The 23,192-nt window shown below is 45.7% G+C and overlaps 1 protein-coding gene across 1 annotated transcript in view; it reads left to right on the forward strand.

The window, feature by feature from the left end:
• HFM1 (helicase for meiosis 1) overlaps positions 1–23,192 on the forward strand; it is a gene marked incomplete at its 5' end in the record, with an annotated part of 582,583 nt that overhangs the window by 311,072 nt on the left and 248,319 nt on the right. Inside the window, 3 exons of the mRNA XM_082266347.1 lie at positions 5,491–5,538; positions 5,646–5,743; positions 5,819–5,950. Of these exons, the coding sequence (XP_082122473.1) occupies positions 5,491–5,538; positions 5,646–5,743; positions 5,819–5,950 (278 nt within the window). The remainder of the gene's footprint in view (positions 1–5,490; positions 5,539–5,645; positions 5,744–5,818; positions 5,951–23,192) is intronic.

Raw genomic sequence — 23,192 nt, forward strand, 5'->3', positions numbered from 1 at the left:
ACAAGGCGTGTTGTTTAAGTGATGGAGGTGAGCGCTTAGTACCACTATAGGGGTACACCAGTGTGAAGAAGCACCCCACATTTTTCACGTTTATGGTGTCAGGTGGAGGGATAACAACCGTTTTGGTAGTCCACCTACCCGGATACAGTTGCCGAAGAAGTTAATTGAACTTTTTTATTTATGAACTTTCTTGGTTGTCCGGGGCTTTGACATATGGACTAAGTGATTGTTTGCACATTTATTTAAGCACTGAGCACTTTATACCTGTCACCAAATTAACTTGTTAAGTTATTCACTAAGAGATACATTTTATAAATTATAATTATTTGATTTTGTATTACACCACTGCACTTTATATATTAGATTTTATTAACACTATTGAGTATTTATTACACGAATGTATTATTTTTATAATAATTTATTGAGTAGATTTAACCACTGTATTTACACATTTTTTTGAATATTTATCTATACATCGTTTTAACACCTCCTAGAAGCGCAATATCCCCCACCCCTTACTACTAATTTTAAACTGCACGGTTTCAGTATTGATATATGCAGCATCTAGGAAGGTATTAACACCACCACATACATCCTCAGACAGCGTGGGACTCCCCTATTTATCATTTACAATAGCAGTGGAGCTGCTGAAGTGTAGCCAGGTGGGCTAGTATTTTCAGTTACTTCTTTGTGAAGCTGAAAACCACTGCATGGGCAACCTTTTCAAGACTTTAATTTAATAAAACTGGGCTGCCATGCCCTTGAAACACAGTTCATGGACTGACAAAAAAAAATGCACGTACATTTGAACTAACCAACCCCCATATCAAAGTATGTACATACAGTATCTCACAAAAGTGGGTATGCCCCTCACATTTTTGTAAATATTTTATTATATCTTTTCATGAGACAACACTAAAGAAATTACACTTTGTTACAATGTAAAGTAGTGAGTGTACAGCTTGTATAACAGTGTACATTTGCTGTCCCCTCAAAAAAACTCAACACACAGCTATTAATGTCTAAACCACTGGCAACAAAAGTGAGTACACCCTTAATTCAAAATATCCAAATTGGGCCCAATTAGCCATTTTTCCTCCCCAGTGCCATGTGACTCGTTAGTGTTACAAGGTCTTAGGTGTGAATGGGGAGCAAGTGCGTTAAATTTGGTGTTATTGCTCTCACTATCGCTCTCACTCTCTCATACTGGTCACTGGAAGTTCAACATGGCACTTCATGGCAAAGAACTCTCTGAGGATCTGAAAAATTGTTGCTCAACATAAAGATGGCCTAGGCTATAAGAAGAGTGCCAAGACCCTGAAACTGAGCTACACCACAGTGGCCAAGACCATACAGTGGTTTATTAGGACAGGTTCCACTCAGAATAGGCCTCGTCATGGTTGACCAAGGAAGTTGAGTGCACCTGCTCAGCATCCTATCCAGAGGTTGTCTTTGGGAAATAGACGTATAAGTGCTGAAAGCATTGCTGCAGAGGTTGAAGGGGTGGGGGGGCCAGCCTGTCAGTGCTCAGATCATACGCCGCACACTGCATTAAATTGGTCTGCATGACTGTCGTCCCAGAAGGAAGCCTCTTTTAAAGATGATGCGCAAGAAAGCCTGCAAATAGTTTGCTGGACAAGCAGACTAAGGACATGCATTACTGGAACCATGTCCTGTGGTCTGATGAGACCAAGATAAACTTATTTGGTTCATATGGTGTCAAGCGTGTATGGCGGCATCCAGGTGAGGAGTACAAAGACAAGTGTGTCTTGCCTACAGTCAAGCATGGTGGTGGGAGTGTCATGGTTTGGCTGCCGACACTGGGGAGCTACAGTTCATTGAGGGAACCATGAATGCCAACATGCACTGTGACATAATAAAGCAGAGCGTGGTCCCCCTTGGAGACCGGGCCACAGGGCAGTATTCCAAACATGATAACGACCCCAAACACACCTCCAAAATGACTATTGCCTTGCTAAAGAATCTGAGGGTAAAGGTGATGGACTGGCCAAGCATGGCTCCCGACTTAAACCCTATTGAGCATCTGTGGGGCATCCTCAAATGGAAGGTGGAGGAGCACAAGGTCTCTAACATCCTCCAGCTTTGTGATGTTGTCATGGAGTAGTGGAAGAGGACTCCAGTGGCAGCCTGTGAAGCTCTGGTGAACTCCATGCCCAAGAGGGTTAAGGCAGTGCTGGAAAATGACGGTGGCCACACAAAGTATTGACACTTTGGGCCCAATTTGGACATTTCCACTTAGGGGTGTACTCACTCTTGTTGCCAGCGGTTTAGACATTAATGGCTGTGTGTTAAGTTATTTTGAGGGGACAACAAATTTACACTGTTATACAAGCTTTACACTCACTACTTTACATTGTAGCAAAGTGTCATTTCTTCAGGGTTGTCACATTAAAAGATATAATAAAATATTTACAAAAATGCGAGGGGTGTACTCAATTTTATGAGATACTGTATATATGAGAGAGAAAGTGAGTTTAAATTTATATAAAACTTAAACATTTTTGAGCTGATATTGTTTCTAATGAATTGTACTTTTATATGCATGTATCATTTTGACATCTCTATTTGTTCCTATAATGTTGGTAGTACAGTCTCTGTTGCTGGGTTTCTCAGCAGTACTTCTGAAGTATGATTGTCAGTTGTTGATCTCTCTTACACATCTACTTCCTGCGGTTGTGTCACGCACACCCTGGTTATTCTTTTTATTTTACAATTCCTGTCTAAAATGTTCCTCAACTGTGGTTATTTTCACCTTGTCACTCTACATATATACATGAGGACCAGTAGTTTTATGGCTTTGTTCTCGGTAGTCCACTTTGATAGACTTGAGAGTTTTTAATTATATACTGAATGTTTGTCAAAGTTTTATAAATGCTTGAATCTACATACTTCCATAATTTATTGTGTTCTGTAAGTTATTGCAGGATGTTTACATATCTCTTATAGAAGATGTGCAATTTATTTTTTGGTACATATCTTGCTTAGCTTTACAAAAAGTATTGCTATTTCCATTTGATTACCATGGATCACTAGTTGCAACTGCATGCCTAAAGCTGGATACACACTATACAACTTTTGTTGGTAGATTTAATTTAGATTTACCTTTAACTATGTAGTGCAAGAGCCTGCCTGATTTCTTACAAACTGAAAGTGTTTAGGTTTGATCTCATATTATATGGTTTTGGTAAATCTAAAGGAAAAAATCTAAAGATAATTGTATAGTGTGTATCCAGCTTAAAGCTGGATACACACTATACAATTTTCTTTGGATTTTTTTCCTTTATATTTACCAAAACCATATAATATGAGGTCACACCTAAACACTTTCAATTTAAATGCAATCAGGCAGGCCCCTGCACTACATAGTTAAAGGTAAATCTAAATTAAATCTACCAACAAAAGTTTTATAGTGTGTATCAAGCTTTAAGCCCTGTACACACGTACCGATTGTCGGCCGCAAATATTCGGCCGCTGACCGATCGGCCGATTGTAGGCTTGTTAGTATGATTCTTCCGACAGCCGACAGCGCATTTTCGGCCGAACAGAATCTGTCGTGTAGGCATTAAAATTTTTGTAGGCCGACAACAGAACGGCCGATTGTGCGTCAGTCAGTACAGATTTCGGCTGACAATCAGCAGATTTGCAAGACTGGGCATGCTCAGAGAAGAAAAAAGACACGGAAAGTTATCCATCACATGACATCACTTCTGCAGTCGGCTGTTGTTGGCCGACAAAATTCGTGTGAAGTCTTTTTCACTTTTCAGCGGACAGGACAGCCCTGGACAAAAGACGGCCGATCGTTCGGCCGACGATCGGTACATGTGTACGGGGCTTTAGTCTTCATTGATGCAGATATTTCTGGTTTCTAAATGTGACAACAGAATTAGTATATTGCTGACAAATATAAATTGCTAGCTGATTGAGGATAAATTTTCATCAGAATCAGGAAAAAAGGTGGGTTCTCTTTAAATGGCTGTTTTCTGATATTAGTAAACGAGCTTTGATTTGGCCCATCTGTGTCTCTAAAGTAATAGTGTTGTACAAACTCATGATGTAATTTAGGCTGAGCTTTGTTGTATTCATATTGGTACCATGGCTCTAACAGTCCCTTTTCAGGTGGATTTTCAAATTGGGGTCTTTGTCCCCTTGTGGCCTCAATGAGGAGCTTGAAGTGCACACCATTATTTAGATGGAGTGTACTCTCGCTCACATTGAGCCTTCGGAAATGGTAGTTGAAATACAATAAAACAGAATACAATGTAATATGCACTAGCCTCATTAATATATCCGGTGTGTACATCCATTTGGTTAGTATTGTGTCACGCAAGGGGACACACCAGGCGGTCTTTATCATCTTTTTTTCGTCCTCTCGGATTGTATGCATACATGTATATTTGTGGGTATAGGTGTGGGTTTATCTGCAGGTGGTTCATCTTTGTATATTTTGGGATGTGAATCATTTTGGTTTTTGTCATTCACAAACCATTTATCAGCCATTATTGTTTATTAATTGTTTTTCAATTATCAATTTTATTTTATTTTCATTTTTTCATTTACATTTTTCTTTTTCCTTTTTTTCTTTTCAATCAATTCATCATTCATTGTTTATTACATCTTTGTTTGGGTATCCGTATACCCACCTTTGTTATTCTCATCCTTTATAGTTATTATAGTTGTTTGGTTTCCAGCATATACACGGATTGTAAATGTAATGAAATGTGTTTTAAATGTATTTTAATATACAATTACAGAAGTAACTATTAATTGGCGCCATGATGTTTTATATGACATTAGGCGTTCATCATGCAGGTGGTGAGGAGTTAATGACTGCTGGGGACTTCTATTGGTTCCACGCCCACTCCATCCCTGACCTTCAAATCACAATGCTGCCATCCTTTCCGTGACTTGACAAAGTGCATGCGCATGCGTTCCAGGCTGGTTCTTCCTGTTTTCAGGAACGAGATTACCGCCCTGCGGGTCTGAGTCACGGACATCTTGCGGTGTGCGCCGGGCGGCCGGGCCCGGCTCGGCTCGGCTCTCGTTTGTATACTGCCTTCCCGACCAGCATTTCCATCCACAGTAGCTTTGGACTGACATACCCAGTGGACTTAGCAGTCATCCACCAATCTTCATCAGGTTTGACCAGTCTGGTACAGTACTAGCATATTCACTTCTCATTGACTTTTAATGCCTTTATCTTTTATCATTGCCACTTTCCAATAAATTATTATTATATAGTATTTATATAGCGCCGACAGTTTACGCAGTGCTTTCCCATCCGATTTCCCATCCGAAATAAATGGTTTATTGTATTCAATAAACCATTTAGCCTTAAGCCATTCAAAACAATATATGAAGTATAAACTCTTGTAATCAGTATTTTTGAATTAATATGTTGTGTTCTAATGTGTTGTGTTCTTTTCTATGTATTCATAAATTACATGTTAATCTTTTTACTTCCAAACAAAGGTTTCCAATGGAGGGGAAAATAAAATCCAGGGAAATGAAAGTGAACTGGTAAACATGCAACGTGTGTGTGCGTGCGTGTGTGTGAATTCAGGTTATTATATGTGTATATGTTCCAGAGATGGTAGCTATACTAACTAGTGCCATTTTAACTTCAGTCTTATACAGGCACAACTTGGATGTATTCCAGTTCAAGACTTTTCACTAACACAGGACATGGCAAAGATTTTCAGACATGGCATACGACTAACTAAATGTATGCATTTTCTTTATGTGCTGCAAATATTCAATGATTGAATACTTCTTTAACCTGTTTTTATTACAATTGTAGATCTGTACGAGTTTCTTGCGTTGCAAGAAAAGAAATTTGCTGCATTTCTAAATGCCTTAATTCTGGCCAAATGTTTCAGATGTAAATTGTGGGAGAATTCAACACATGTGTCAAAACAACTGGAAAAAATTGGTAGGTACAACTGCGACATTTGTTTCACAAGAATGGTTTCTTGTCCTACACGGCAACTAGTAGATGTATATAAGAAGTGATATGAATACTGGCCTTTTGACTTAAATTGGGTAGAGATAGCGTATTTTTCACTTTCACTAGGTAAACAGGTGGGTAGCATAGCCATTCAGTTTCCAGAAAGCCTCACCTAATGTTTACTTTCACTTTAAATAGTCTGTTTGGGCCAAGATGGTCCAAATTACCCTTTCCTTTAGGCCCCTTTGACACACTCTGTCGGTCGGAGACACAGCTGTCAGTTCCCCATGCATCTCTATGGGGGAAATAGGGTTTCCATCCGTCCAGATCCGCTGACATTCGATGCCCCATAGGGATGCATGGGGGGACCGTTCGGATCCGCCAAAAAAACGGACAGGCGGATCTGAATGGTCCGCCTGTGTGAAAGAGCCCTTAAGCTAGGTTCACTCATGTCTGATGCAAATTTCCCCTCCATATTCACTGCAAATTTCCAAAGCAGCTGTTCAGTGGTTCAGCTGCGGTTTAGATATGGTTCAGATGCTAATTTTTGGAGCCCCGGCCACCAGCGTCTTTAACAATGGATGATTTCTCAGCTGTCATTAGGGAACAAACATTGGCGGCAATAAAAAATTGTGAAAAAACGTCATGGGGTCCCTCCTCAATTTATACCAGGCCCTTTCGGGTCTAGTATGGATTTTTAGGGGGACCCCATGCCAAAATGTAAAAAATAAATGTCCAACCCCAAATCCATACCAAACACATAGGCCCCCAGACCCCCCATGTAAACAAGTATTAGGTACACTGTACCCCTACTCATTCATCAAAAAAGTGTCAAAAAGAAATAAAAACACAGATACAGTTTTTAAAAAACAATGTCCCCTGTGGTAGATCCAGCGTCAATCACGATAAACGCTGTGGCCAACCCCCCCCCCCCCAAAAAAAAAGAAGCTCTGCACCCTTTGCTGACTCCCACTGTCTGACAGTTGTTAAATAGCTAAGGGGCGGGGCCACCCAGGGATGTCAGCAAGTTGCTCTGCCCCCTGTGGCGTCATCAACCCAGCATGCACCAGTCAATGATGTCACAAGGGGCGGGTCTCCCGGTGATGTCACCAGATGACCCCACCCCTTAGCTATTTATGAACTGTCAGACAGCGGAGCAGGCAGAGCGTGGGAGCCAGCAACAGGTGCAGAGCTATTTTTGTATTCCGTGTCAGAGGCATTCATTGTGATTAGAGTTGAGCGGACACCTGGATGTCCGTGTTCGGTGGGTCCGGCCGAACTTTAAAAAAAAGTCCGGGTCCGTGACCCGGACTTTTTCCGAACTTGACCCGGACACCGAACCCCATTGAAGTCAACTTTCAGACACTAAAATGGCTCTAAAAAACCAATGGAAGGGGCTAGAGTGCTGCAAATGGCAGCAAAATGTAGTTAAGAGCATGGCAAGTGCTCTGAAAACAAATGTGGATAGGGAAATAACTTAAAACAACAAAAAAAAACGGAAAAATAAAACAATTTTCTTCATCTGTGAAGGACGAGGCCCATATGGAGTAGGAGGGAGGTTGAGGTGGCGGTGGATGTGGCGGTGTAGGTAGAAGCGGCGGTGGAGGGGGACGAGGTAGCCAACACTGCTTTTTTTTAGTCATTTTAAATTAGGGTACACCCCAAAAGAGTGAGAAAGATCAAAAATATAACAATGGCTGGGTAAGGCCGGTATCCATCTCTATTCTGCACAAGGTACGGACAAGTCCTGTGGGATCCATGCATGGTTCATTTTAATGAATGTGAGCTTGTCCACATTGTCTCTGGACAGGCGGCTGCGCTTGTCTGTGATAACGCCCCCAGCCGTGCTAAATACACATTCAGATAATACACTGGCTGCAGGGCACGCCAGCACCTCCAAGGCATAAAGGGCAAGCTCAGGCCATGTGCCCAATTTGGAGAACCAGAAGTTGAAGGGGGCAGACCCGTCATTCACTACATGTAGGCGTGTGCACACATACTGCTCCACCATGTTGGTGAAATGCTGCCTCCTGCTAAGACGTTCCATATGAGCTGTTGGTGCTGCTGTTTGTTGTGGCGTGCTGACAAAGCTTTTCCACATTTCGGCCATGCTAACCCTGCCTTCTGAGGTGCTGGCGGTGCCCTGGTTGCGTTGGCGACCTCTTCCTCCTCCTCTGCCTTGGCCTTGTGCTTCCACTGTGGCCCCACTGTCAGGTGGGAATGCCAGCAGCATCGCGTCTACCAGCCTGCGCTTGTACTCGCGCATCTTGCGATCACGCTCCAGTGAGTGAATTAAGGACGGTACGTTGTCCTTGTAACGGGGATCCAGCAGCGTGGCCACCCAGTAATCAGCACAAGTTATAATGTGGGCAACTCGGCGGTCGTTGTGGAGACGCTGCAGCATGTAATCGCTCATGTGTGCCAGGCTGCCCAGAGGCAACGAAAGGCTGTCCTCTGTGGGAGGTGTATCGTCTGTGTCCTCTGTATCCCCCCAGCCACGCACCAGTGATGGCCATGAGCTGGCCTGGGTGCCACCCTGCTGTGAACATGGTTCCATCTCCTCCTCCATCTCCTCATCCTCCAGAACTGTGACCCTGCTGGACAATTGTATACCTGGCGTTTGTGGGTGCAGGAAACCACCCTCGGAGCCACTTGCGAATGACTGCCCTGAAAGCCTTGGAAATGATCCCTCTTCCTCCTCCTCCTCCTGTGCCACATCCTCTTCCATCATCGCCCGAATCGTTTTTTGAAGGAGGCATAGAAGTGGGATAGTTAAGCTGACAACGGCGTCATCGGTACTGGCCATGTTGGTGGAGTACTCAAAACAGCGCAACAAGGCACACAGGTCTCGCATGGAGGCCGAGTTATTGGTGGTGAAGTGGTGCTGTTCCACAGAGCGACTCACGCGTGAGTGCTGCAGCTGAAACTCCACTATGGCCTGCTGCTGCTCGCACAGTCTTTCCAGCATGTGCAAGGTGGAGTTCCACCTTGTGGGCACGTCACATATGAGGCGCTGAGCGGGAAGGTCGAAGTTACGCTGCAGCGCTGACAGGCGAGCAGCAGCAGGGTGAGAACGCCGAAAGTGTGCACAGACGGCCCGCACTTTCTGCAGCAGCTCTGACAAGTTTTAAAACTGCCTGCTGTCGTTTACCCCTGGCTGTGCTGAAGTCGGTGGTGAAGGTGTTACGCTGACCGGATGAGGAGGCGGTAGAGGATGAGGAAGCGGAGTAGGAGGAGTTAGGAACAGGAGGCAAACTGAAGCGCCCAGCAATCCTCAGTGGTGGAAGGACATGCGCCAAATTGCTATCCGCCTCAGGCTTAGCCGCCACTGCATTCACCCAGTGTGACGTTAGGGAGATATAACGCCCCTGACCGTGCTTACTGGTCCACGTATCGGTAGTTAGGTGGACCTTGCCACAGATGGCGTTGCACAGTGCACACCTGATTTTTTCCCCCACTTGGTTGTGCAGGGAAGGGATGGCTTGCCTGGAAAAGTAGTGGTGGCTGGGCACGACGTACTGTGGGACAGCCACCGACATAAGGCTTTTAAAACTGTGCGTCTCCACCAGATAGAATGACAGCATTTCAAAGGCCAAGAATTTTGAAATGCTGGCATTCAGGGCCAGGGATCGCGGGTGGGTAGGGGGGTACTTCCTCTTCCTCTGAAGTATTTAGGAGATGGAAAGCTGAACGCTTCCACGGGACATTGTGGAGATGGTTGGTGACCCAGGTGGTGGTGTTGCTGACAGATCCTCTGTTTGCGGGGTGGCAGGTGCCGGTATCACTACAGAGGTGGATGAAGAGGCCGAGACTGCAGCAGAAGAGGAAGCAGGAGGAGCCAGAGCCCTTTCTTGGTTTTGAAGGTGTCTACTCCACTGCAGCTCGTGCTTTGCACTTAGATGCCTGATCATGCAGGTTGTGCTCAGGTTGAGAAGGTTTATGCCTCGCTTCAGGCTCTGATTGCACAGCCTGCAAACCACTCGTGTCCTGTCATCAGCACATTGTCTGAAGAACTTCCACGCTAGAGAACTCCTTTGACCTGGCTTTGGTGCGCTCGGTCCCTTGCTGCGTTGGGCAGTAGCAAGCGTAGTGTCTAGGGCACGGCCGCTCCGCTTCTGCACCCTGCTCCCTCTTCTGCTGTGCTGGTGGCTCTGTGCGACCACCGCCTCTTCCTCCAAACTACTCAGGTCACCTGCATGACCTTCATTCCATGTGGGGTCGATGACCTCATCGTCCTCCACATCATCTTCCACCCAGTCTTCACCCCTGCCCTCCTTGTCGGTCTCCACAATTCTGAGTGCCGCAGCAGTTGGCACCTGCGTTTCCTCATCATCGGAGACGTGCTGCGATGGTCTTTCCATGTACTTATCTTGAGAAATAAGTGGTTGGGCATCGCTGCACTCAATCTCTTTCACTTCTGCAGCAGGGCTAGGTGGATGGCCCTGGGAAACCCTGCTGACAGAGTCATCAAAAAGAAGAGACTGCTGCATGACTTGGGGCTCAGACTGCTTGCCTGATTTGCAAGGGGGTGAGGTGAAAGACGGTTGGACATCGGCTGCAGGTGCCAACTCTGACCTTTCTGCAGTAGACTGGGTGGGAGACAATGTGAAGGAACTGGAGGCACTGTCAGCAACCCAATCTACTATCGCCTGTACTTCTTCTGGCCTCATCACTTCTAGAGGCGCATGATGCCCTACCAAATACTGCTGCAGGTTCTGTCGCCTACTCACACTTGAGGAAGGTGTTTCACTTGTGCGTGTAGCTGGCACAGATCGACCACGTCCTCTCCTTGCAACAGGAGCTCTACCAGCAGCACCACGACCCAGTCCACGGCCCCTATTTGACGTTCTCCTCATATTTCTGTAATTTATGATCTTGCCCTAGAAAGGTGTTTATTGAATAGCGGAACAAAACAACAACAGTATCCCACGGGTGTATCTCACAGTCAAATATGCAAACTATGCCGCAATTTAATTTTTTTTACCCCAAAAGGGTGTTTATTAAATAGCGGAATAGAAAAACAGTATACAAATACAACGGGTGTATCTCACAGTCAAATATGCAAAGTATGCCGCAATTACATTTTTTTCACCCCAAAAGGGTGTATATTGAATAGCGGAATAGAAAAAAGTATATAAAACGGTGTATCTCACACGTACAAACACAGACTAGGCCCCGATTACAATATTTTGTACCCTAAAGGGAGGATGAGGAAGAGGAGTAGGAGGACTTCGGAACAGGAGGCAAACTGAAGCGCCCTGCAATCCTCGGCGGTGGAAGGAGATGCGCCAAACAAATTTAAAAGGTGTATCTCACACGTACTGATACAGACTATGCCGCAATTTAATTTTTTTCACCCCAAAAGGGTGTATATTGAATAGCAGAATAGAAAAAAAGTATATAAAACGGTGTATTTCACACGTACAAACACAGACTAGGCCCCGATTACAATTTTTTGTACCCTAAAGGGAGGATGAGGATGAGGAAGAGGAGTAGGAGGACTTCAGAACAGGAGGCAAACTGAAGCGCCCTGCAATCCTCGGCGGTGGAAGGAGATGCGCCAAACAAATTTAAAAGGCGTATCTCACACGTACCGATACAGACTATGCCGCAATTTAATTTTTTTCACCCCAAAAGGGTGTATATTGAATAGCGGAATAGAAAAAAGTATATAAAGCGGTGTATCTCACACGTACAAACACAGACTCCCCTTTAAATTTGTAATTTTTAAATAGCAGATTAGAACAGCACTGTGTGTAAAGGCTGTATGTCACAGTAACGTATGAATGAAAAAATTAATAATTATTTTTCACTTTAATTGGTGATTTTTCAATAGCACATGTGAACACAGCAGTGTCTTATGTTTTATGTCACGGTCAGCAGCAGGCTATGAGGGAAAAAAAAAAAAAAATCCCCTTTAAATTTGTAATTTTTAAATAGCAGATTAGAACAGCACTGTGTAGTAAAATATAGCTGAACGCTGCACACAACAGACTGATAAAAATATTTTTTTTCTCCCTCCTCCTCCTCCTCCTCCTCCTCAGTGGGCTCAAGTGAAGGCAAAAAGATTGTTCACTGCACCACCCCCCACACAGCAAAATCGATGTAGATCGCTAACGGACGATTGTTCTGTCCTGTGTCTCCTAATCTCTACAAAAAATAAAGGAACAGAGCGCACACCGCCCTAGTGTAACACCATTTATTTGAAGTTAATAGAAGCCATAAAAACAGGACTGGTAATGTGTGTTTTCTCTGTTTCTCCTAATCTCTCCCTGCCTACTCTCTCCAGCCTGTCCCTAAAATGCTTTTCTATCTTTCCCTGCCTACACTCCGACCTGTCCCTACATTCTTTTCAGCCACAATGTTTTTTTTCCTGTCTCTGTCCCTAATCAGCAGCAGCCAGCACCGTTGTGTGTGCTCTCTCCCTACACTAGAACAGACTGACATGCACCACGCTGTGTCTCTAGCTTATAATGACCTGGGTCACATGCTTCAGCTGGTTAATCACAGCCATGCCATTAGTAGGCATGGCTGTGATGGCTTCTATGGCACACCAGTTAAACACTTGTTGATTGGCTGTTGAAACCACGCCATTAAAACCGCGCCATTACATACAAAACAGGAAATAAAATTACCGAACACGGATTTTAAACCCGAATATACAGTAAAGTTTTTTATAATACAGTCCGTGTTCGCTCAACCCTAATTGTGATTGAAGCTGGATTTACACCGGGTGACATCAAAATGGATGAGATGTGCGATTTAGATGCATGGTTACATAGTTAGTTACATGGTTAGTCTGGTTGAAAAAACACATAAATCCATCTAGTTCAACCAATTAAAAGAAAAAAAAATATTTACAATCCTATATTCACAATCCTATACACTATAAATTCCTTCCTGATCCCCCAAGAGGCATTCTAATATTCTCTGGATTAACTTTACCTATAAATATTAGTATCCAGTTATATTATGTATATTTAGGAACAAATCCGGGCCTTTTTTAAAGCAATCTACAGAGCTGGACAGAACCAACTCTTGAGGGAGTCTATTCCACATTTTCACAGCTCTTAGTGTGAAGAGGCCTTCCCAAATTTGGAGATTAAATCTCTTTTCCTCCAGGCATAAAGCATGCCTCCCTTGTCCTCTGTGATGACCTTAAAGTGATTAACTCAACACCAAGTTCACTATATGGACCACTTATTTATTTATACATGTTGATCATATCCCCACGTAATCTCCTCTTCTCAAGAGAGAATAAACTCAGTTCCTCTAATCTTTCCTCATAGCTGAGCTCCTCCATGCCTCTAATCAGTTTGGTTGCCCTTCTCTGCACTTTCTCCAGTTTCCCAATATCCTTTTTGTGAACTGATGCCTAAAATTGAACTGCATATTCCAGATGAGGTCTTACTAATGATTTATAAAGGGGTAAAATTATATCTTTCTCTCCTGAGTCTATACCTCTCTTAATACAAGAAAGGACTTTGCTCGCTTTGGAAACCGCAGCTTGGCATTGCAAGCTATTATTAAGCTTATAATCTACCAGAACACCCAGATCCTTCTCCACCATTGATTCCCCCAGTTGTACTCCCCCTAGTATGTATGGTTCATGTATATTCTTAGCCCCCAAGTGCATAACTTTACATTTATCAACATTAACCACTTGCCGACCGCTCACATTGAGTGTACTGGGGCAAAGTGGTTTGTTATCGTCCAGCGACGTAGTACTACGTCGCTGGACTCCTCCCCCTGTAGGCGGCGCTCGCGCGCCGCCGGAGGCGCGCTCCCGCTGTTTTCATTCACAGCGGGAGTCGGGCCAGGGGAGGAGCGGCGGCGATTGCCTCTGCTCTTCCCCGATTGTCGGGGAATCTAGTTTGGAGATCTACCCACCTGTGTAAACAGAGCGGGCGGATCTCCTAAGTGACAGGGAGTCACAGATCGGAGTGTTCAGCATAGCTGAACATCCGATCTGTTCCTGACTCACTCAGTCACCTCCCCCCACACACATCAGTAAGCACCAGGCATACATTAACCCCTCCCTCTCCAATAAAATTAACCCCTTCCCTGCCAGTGTCATTTTTACAGTAACAGTGCATATATATATATATAGCACTGATTACTGCAGTAATGTCACTGGTACCCCCAAAAGTGTCAAAAATGTCAGTCAAGGGTCCGATCTGTCCGCCGCAATGTCGCAGTCCCGCAAAAAAAAAAAAAAAAAAAAAAAAAATCGCAGATCGCCGCCATTACTCGTTAAAAAAAAAACCCACCAAAAATGACAAAAAATCTTTCCCTTAGTTAGTAAACGCAATAACTTTTGCGCAAACCAATCAAAATACGCTTATTGTGATTTTTTTTACCAAACATAGGTAGCAGAAAACAAATTAGCCAAAAATTTAAAAATAATTTGATTTTTACATTTTTTTTGGGGGGGGGGGGGGGGATTTCATATGTTAAAAATATTGTTATTTTTTCAAAATAAACGCTCTTTTTTTTGTTTATAGCGCAAAAAGTAAAAATCGCACATGTGAAAAAAAGAAAGCTCTGTTTGTGGGAAAAAAAGGACGTAAATTTCGTTTGGGTACGGCGTCGCACGACCGCGCAATTGTCAGTTAAAGTTGCACAGCGCCAAATCGCAAAAAGTGGCCTGGACGTAAGACAGCAAAATCCTCCGGTGGTAAAGTGGTTAAACCTCATTTGCCACATAGTTGCCCAATTAAACAGTGCATTGAGGTCAGCTTGTAGGTTGGAGACATCCTGTAAGGGCCTTATTCTACTGCAAAGCACGGTGTCATTTGCAAAGACTGAAATAATACTTTTAATCCCAGGCCCTATATTATTTATAGATACAGTATATTAACCGGTTCCGGACCGCCCACCGTATATATACTGCGGCAGGCTGGCCCTCCTGCGCAAACTGACGTCGGTCACGACAGCAGCTAGGGGGTGAGCGCGAGCCCCCACTTGGCAGCGGGGACTCCGATGCACAGGGCAGTCGGCTCCGATTGCTGCCTGACACCCGCCATCGCTCCCCGCTGAGAGAGAACGGTCAGCTGTTGTAAATACAGCTGACCGTTCTTCTCTCTTGAACAATCATAGAGCTCCTGTGATCCTTCTATATATGATCCCAGGTCTCTATGGTCTTTCCATACGCCCCGCCCCCATACAGTTAGAATCACTCCCCTAAACTCACATTTAACCCATTGATCACCCACAGTGTTAACCCCTTCCCTGCCAGTGTCATTATTACAGTAACAGTGCATATTTTTAGCATTGATTACTGTAGTAATGTCACTGGTCCCCCCAAAAGTGTCAAAAATGTCAGTTAGGGGTCCGATCTGTCCGCTGCAATGTCGCAGTTCCGCAAAAAATTGCAAATCACCGCTATTACTAGTAAAATAAAAACATAATTTAAAACAAAATGACATAAATCTTTCCCGTAGTTAGCAAATGCAATAACTTTTGCACAAACCAATCAAAATACGCTTATTGTGATTTTTTTACCACAAGTATGTAGCAGAAAACAAATTGACCTAAAATGTTAAAACATTCAGATTTTTTTTTTTCGGGAATGTTATATAGCAGAATGTGAAAAATATTGTTTTTTGTTTTTAGAATTGTCACTCTTTTTTTGTTTATAGCGCGAAAAGTAAAAATCGCAGAGGTGATCAAATACCACCAAAAGAAAGCTCAATTTGTAGGGAAAAAGGGACATGGAATGTTGCTTAGCTTCCTTCCAGAGCGATCTTCTTTTCGCGGGGTGGTTCAGGCCCCGCACGTTAAGGGACATCACTGTGACAGACATGAGTCCCCAAGGGTATCAGTCCCAGTCCAACGTCGAAAACCAGTGATAGAGTCCAGGGAAGCCCTGGGAAGTGGGAGGGGATGACCGATGTCAAGGCATCCAGGATAAGATAGTAGAGCCAGGTGGAACAGTTGTAATCCAAGGTAAATTCGGAGATTTGTAGACATAGGGATAACTTTCAAGTGAGAGAGCGTGCGAAAACAATCCGTGAAGGTATGCCAAAACCAAGGCATGAGCAAAAGAAAAACAAAAAAGCGAAAAAATGTAAAAAGGATGGACCTAGATAAGTCCGTGCAGCGCATGCTGCTTGATCAGACAGGGGACCGGTTATGGTGTTGAGTACCTGATTATGAGCCCAGAGAATTCTGTGGTGTAGAAAATATGAAAGACACCCACCATTAGCACTTTGATCTGTTGTTTCGCCTCTGACGGACTACTTGCCAGTCGGGCGTGAGAGGCCGGAGGTCTGCAGTAGAGTCGCGGTGAGCAGGAGGCGGTACTTGTGGAGGATCCTGGGGAACAATACCCCAGTTTCTCAAGAGTTTGACGCCATGATCCACCGAAGTAATGAGATGAGTGGAGCCATTGTGGGTTACGGGCAGTTTAGCCGGACACTTCCATTTATAAACCACGTTATGGTTGCGGAGCACTTTAGTAATGGTTGACATATCTCTCCGTTGCTGGAGGGTGTGTTTAGAGTAGTCTGGAAGAAGTTGTAACGACTGCGCGTGGGGAGGTATAGTGTCCTTGCGCCTAAACGCTTCCAATATGCGCTCCTTGGCCTGATAAAAGTGAACTCTGAGGATGATATCTCTTGGAACCTCTTGGGGAAGAAAAGAGGGTTTGGGGACACGGTGGACCCTTTCCACTGTCACGTCAGCAGGAGTGAATGAGGGAACCAGCTCCTTAAACAACGAGTGTACGTAGTGAGGAAGTTGCTGTGGTGTGACGGATTCAGGGACGCCTCTTATTTTGATGTTGTTGCGGCATGACCTGTCTTCCAGATCAGTGAGTTTGTTCTTGATCATAAGGAGGTCGTCTTTATGAGAATTGTGAGCGTCCACTAGCACATTATAGGATACTGCAACTTCTGACAGTTTGTTTTCAGTGACATGTACCCTCTGACCCAAATCCTGTACTTCAGCTTTACATTGGTGGATAGCGGTGAACAGGTCTGCATGTAAGGAAGCCTTGAGAGAAAGCATAATTTCCTTCATTGTGATGTCAGATATAAGTTTGGCCAGTGGTAGAAAACTGTGCTATAGAGTCAGGCTGTGTGGCGTGACCAGGAGAGAGTACCTGAAGGTGGCTAGTATGACCAGAATCCATGTCCTCCGTGCGAGTACTGGCCTCAGTGTGGGGTCTGGACTTGAGAGGACTCCTGGTAGAGGGGGTACTGGCATCTGAGTCCGTGGATGGGGAGCAGAAACGGAGCTGGCCTGCAGCAGTGGCGTCCATTTGCGAGTGTTCCAGCGGTGGCGGGCCGTCCGACACTAGAGATGAGAGAGGCGGCGGGGAGGGCGGTCTCCCGCCGCCATTTTGCTGAAGCCCGGAGTGAGGCAGCGTGGGGAAGTACTCAGGCAATTTCTTTACCTGGAAGGCATCCGGGCGGTTCCTCCGCATCTCAAGGGGTAGAGGAGGGTTTCCCACAAGCGCGGATGGCGGCGGCAGTCCGATAGTGGTGGCGGGTGGCGGTGGATCTGCGATCCCCACTCAGCCCAACTTGATTTTGTTCTGTCAGCAGACGGAAAGTCCCTGTACCGATGCCAAAACACAACACTGTACACTTTGTTACCAATGCTACATACAATTTATACAAGGCTGACAGCAGCTGTATCACATGGTAAAGGGAGTAGTTCACTTGAGCCAACTTGACCCAAATGAACTATTTAAAATGAGAGTAAACCTGGAGTTAGCTTTAATAGAGATGGAGTTGGTTTCGATTCGGCGCTGTGCGACTTTAACTGACAATTGCGCGGTCGTGCGATGCCATACCCAAACTAAATTTACGTCCTTTTTTTCCCACAAACAGAGCTTTCTTTTGGTGGTATTTGATCACCTGTGCAATTTTTACTTTTTGCGCTATAAACAAAAAAAGAGTGTTTATTTTGAAAAAATAACAATATTTTTCACATTTTTTTTTATATGAAATTCCCCCCCAAAAAATGTAAAAATCGAATTTTTTTTAAATTTTTGGCCAATTTGTTTTCTGCTACCTATGTTTGGTAAAAAAAAAATCACAATAAGCGTATTTTGATTGGTTTGCGCAAAAGTTATTGCGTTTACTAACTAAGAGAAAGATTTCTGTCATTTTTGGTGTTTTTTTTTTAACGAGTAATGGCGGCGATCTGCGATTTTTTTGCGGGACTGCGACATTGCGGCGGACAGATGGGACCCTTGACTGACATTTTTTACACTTTTGGGGTTACCAGTGACATTACTGCAGTAATCAGTGCTATATATATATGCACTGTTACTGTAAAAATGACACTGGCAGGGAAGGGGTTAATTTTATTGGAGAGGGAGGGGTTAATGTATGCCTGGTGCTTACTGACGTGTGTGGGGGGAGGTGACTGAGTAAGTCAGGGACAGATCGCATGTTCAGCTATGCTGAACACTGCAATCTGTCACTCGCTGTCACTTAGGAGATCCGCCCGCTCTGTTTACACAGGCGGGCGGATCTCCAAACTAGATTCCCCGACAATTGGGGAAGAGTGGCGGCGATCGCCGCCGCTCCTCCCCTGGCCCGACTCCCGCTGTGAATGAATACAGTGGGAGCGCGCCGCCTACAGGGGGAGGAGTCCAACGAGGTAGTACTACCTCGCTGGACGATAACGAACCACTTTGCCGCAGTAGAGCTCGAGTGAGCGGTCGGCAAGTGGTTAAACAGGAGGTCCAAATCTGTGTACTGTAACATATTGTTCTGTGGCAGCACAGGTATGTATGAGTGTGTGTGCGCGCGTGCGTATGTGTGTGTGTGTTGTAAAGTTTGGGGGTTCTAGCTCCACCGGATTGAGTGCACAACCGTTTAAAACAAACAAAAAGGCTTTATTTCAGCAAACTTAAACAGGCTTCCAGCAGTGCATAAATCAAACACAAAATAAAGTCCGCTTTTCTTCAGCACAAAGGAATAAAGCAAGAAAAAAAGGCACATACGGTTTTGTGGATGGGTCTTCACCCCAAGGTTTGTAACAGTCCTTAATAGACCTCTCAGGAGCTTCCAGCCAACTTGCAGCTCCTTCAGACAGGTGCAAACACCAAACTACTCCTCCCCCACACTCACCTATTGCTGCTTCCTGTCTCTTAAGGTCTGCTTCTCCTGGGTCTTAACCCTGTGTGCACTGGAATCCCTTTTGGTCAGGGGTGGGGGCTCTTTCCCACCCGAATATCACTACAGAGCCCCCCAAATTCCGGGTCCCAAATATCTCTCTTTACTATACAGAGAGAACTGCGAGTCAGTCCTCCTGATTTTTACTATTCCCAGGAATTTTTCACCCGTCCTGGGTGACCCCCTGAACATTAAACTTCCCTTAAAGGGACCATAACCCAAATATAGGAGATATATAGCGACTGTCCAGGACCCAACCTTGGCGTCCTGTACATATCCCCCCCCTCTGCCTCAACGCGGAGGTGTTGGAGGCACCACTCGATAGCATACAGTGGACTCGGGAGAGGGCATCGGCATTCTGATGCTGTCTCCCAGGTCTGTGTTCTACCACAAAATTAAACTCCTGGAGAGAAAGGAACCACCTTGTCACCCTGGCATTGGTGTACTTGTTCTGTCTCATCCAGGTCAATGGGGCATGGTCTGACACCAGGCGAAACCTCCTACCTAGGAGAAAATACCGTAGGGAGTCCAAAGCCCACTTGATGGCAAGACACTCCCGCTCCACCACAGCGTAGTTTCTCTCTGCTGTCGTTAGCTTCCTACTCAGAAAAACCACGGGGTGTTCTTCCCCATTGACCACTTGAGAGAGGACCGCTCCTAATCCTTCACTTGAAGCATCTGTCTGCACTACAAAATCCTTGGAGAAATCGGGAGCTACGAGCACCGGATGTTGGCATAATGCCGCCTTAAGCTTCTGAAAAGCTTCTTCGGCATTCGCGCTCCACTTTATCATCACTGACTTTCTACCTTTGGTCAAGTCAGTCAATGGTGCAGCAATGGTGGCAAAGTTGGGGACAAACCTCCGGTAGTAGCCAACTATGCCCAAAAATGCTCTGACCTGCTTTTTGGTTAGGGGACGGGGCCAGCCCTGTATGGCTTCTACCTTATTCATTTGGGGTTTAACCAGCCCTCTACCCACAATGTACCCTAGGTACTTGGCTTCCTCCATCCCAATTGCACATTTCTCTGGATTGATGGTGAACCCTGCTCTTCTCAAGGAGTCTACGACTGCCTGAACCCGGGGAAGATGGGACTCCCAATCAGTGCTGAAGACGACTATGTCATCCAGGTAGACGGAAGCATATCTTTGATGTGGACATAAAGTTTTATCCATGGCCCGTTGGAATGTGGCAGGGGCAGAGTGCAGACCAAATGGCATCCTTTTGTACTGGAAGTGGCCTTCCGGGGTGGAGAAGGCTGTTTTCTCCCTGGCCTCCTTGGTTAGGGGAATCTGCCAGTACCCTTTTGTGAGGTCAAGCGTGGTGATATACCTGGCTGGACCCAACCTCTCAATTAACTCATCTATCCGGGGCATAGGATATGCATCGAACTTGGACATTTCATTAAGCTTTCTGAAGTCATTGCAGAAGCGAAGAGTGCCGTTGGGTTTAGGCACCAACACAATTGGACTCGACCACTCGCTCTGCGACTCTTCAATGACATCAAGCTCAAGCATTCTTTTTACCTCCTCAGACACTGCCACCCTATGAGCTTCTGGGATACGATACGGCTTTAACCGGATTTTTTCATTGGGCTCGGTTACAATGTCATGCTCGATGACATTGGTGAGACCAGGTAACCCTGAAAACATGTCCCTATTTCTTTGCAGAAATTCTTTTGCCTGTTGGGTTTGGGGCCTAGACAGGGTAGCAGCAACCTGCACCAGGTCAATCCCTGCAGGGTCCCCTGACTGGACACCTATCACTGCAGACACCTGTTCTCTGTCTCTCCAGGGTTTCAACAAATTTATGTGGTAGATCTGGTATGGCTTTCTTCTCCCAGGCTGGTGTACCTTGTAGTTCACTTCCCCCATTTTTTCCACTATCTCAAACGGACCTTGCCACTTGGCCAAGAACTTGCTCTCCACCGTTGGTATTAGGACGGCCACCCGGTCTCCTATTTGAAATTGTCTGATTTTAGCCGACCGGTTGTACACCCTTCTTTGGGCATCTTGATCCTTCTGCAGATGCTCCCTCACCAACGGCATTACCTTAGCCACTCTCTCTCGCATTTGGGAGATATGCTCTACCACAGTTTTGTGTGGGGAAGACTCACTTTCCCATGTCTCCTTTACTAGATCTAGCAACCCCCGGGGCCTTCGCCCATACACTAACTCAAACGGTGAGAAACCCGTTGATGCTTGTGGAACCTCCCGGATGGCAAACAACAGGGCAGGGAGTAACATATCCCAATCCTTCCCATCTTTCTGGACCACTCTTTTTAACATGCATTTTAAAGTTTTATTGAACCTCTCGACTAGGCCATCAGTCTGCGGGAGATAGACGGATGTCCGCAACTGCTTAATCTGGAACAGTTTGCACAAGTCCGCCATCACTTTGGACATAAAAGGGGTGCCCTGGTCCGTCAATATTTCTTTGGGGAACCCCGTTCGGGAAAACATTTGAAATAGTTCCCTGGCAATGGCCTTAGAGGAAGTTTTCCTTAAAGGGACTGCTTCTGGATATCTAGTGGCATAGTCTAGGATGACTAGTATATATTGGTACCCCCTTGCTGACTTCACCAGGGGTCCTACGAGATCCATTGCAATTCGTTCAAATGGTACCTCGATAATTGGCAAGGGTACCAGGGGGTTTCTGTAATGGGACACCGGGGCAGTTAACTGGCAAGTCGGACAGGACGCACAATACCTTTTAACCTCGGCCTTTACCCCTGGCCAGTAAAACCGGTCAGTTACCCTGGCCTCTGTTTTTTCTGCCCCCAGGTGTCCTCCCAGTGCATCATTGTGGGCTAGATCGAGAAGCATCCGCCTATAAGGCTGGGGAACCAGCAACTGCTCAACAGTTTCCCCTCGGCTTTCAGCCACTCGATAAACCAAGTTATCTTTCAATGCAAAATGAGGAAACCTCTGGTCTGCACCTGGTATTTGTGGGATCCCATCAATAACAGAAACCTGCTCTCTAGCATTGACCAAGGTAAGATCCTGCAATTGAGCGTTGCCAAACGCACCCCTGGATACGTCCAGGTCTGGATGCACTGGCCTTGAGGAGGTTTCCCCTTCACTCTCCTCAACCTGGGACTGTGGTGGGGAGAGTTCCTCATCATCCTCTCCCAGCATAACCTGTAACGGGGAGACTTCCCCCCCCTCAGAGGTCAGCTCGGTCTTGCGACCTGAAACAGAAACAATATCGTCCACTTTAACATTTTCTGCAATGTCATTGTTAGTGACAGGTACCTCCCCATCAGGGGGTTGTGTTGTGGGGATTTCAGGCCCGGACCCCTCAGACTCTGTTCCTTCGAGGCCGAGGGTCCCCAGTCCCCTTGGTTGTCCAGGCTGTTCACACTGTACCTGGTTCCATAGTTCAAAAAACAGTGGGCAGTCCCGCCCCACTATGACATCATGTATCAAATTTCGTACCACCCCGACTTCTTGTGTCACGGAGGTACCACCATAGGCAACAGTCACTGGCACCAGGGGGTACTCTCTGGTGTCCCCATGGATACATACTACCCGTAGAGTCTTACTTACTGGGCCGAGTCTTCCGATCACCCTGGTATGTACCAACGTTACCATGCTACCAGAGTCCAGCAGAGCCTTGGCAGGAAGGTGGTTCACCCATAGTTCACATTCAAACTGTCCGGCCGCTATATCAAGATGGGTGGCACATGCTCTTTGCACATAAAAAGAGCTTCTCCGAACAGTCCCGCACTCCATAGGCTCCTCCTGAAGTGGGCATTGTGCCCGGGTATGCCCCCAGGACCGACATCGCCAGCACTGTATGTCTCCCATCCTTGGGACAGGAACCAACCTCCGTGGTTCTGCTGAAGAAGATACCGGTTTGTGGGTGACAACGTCTGGCAGAGCTTCTCTCCTAGGTGCTGTGGCTGGCCTGGTTGCCCTATGTGTGGGTTCCCGATGCTTGGCAGGCCCGAGCAGGTCTTCCACCACAGTGTATCTTTCGACCAACTCTACCAGCTGGTCAGCGGTTGCAGGGTCGCCATGGCTTACCCAGCGCTGTAGGTCATCTGGTAGGGACCGCAGGTACCAGTCCATCACTACCCATTCCACCATTTGC

Source organism: Pelophylax lessonae (genome assembly GCF_965119305.1).
Source record: "Pelophylax lessonae genome assembly, chromosome: 8".
Taxonomy (NCBI): domain Eukaryota; kingdom Metazoa; phylum Chordata; class Amphibia; order Anura; family Ranidae; genus Pelophylax; species Pelophylax lessonae.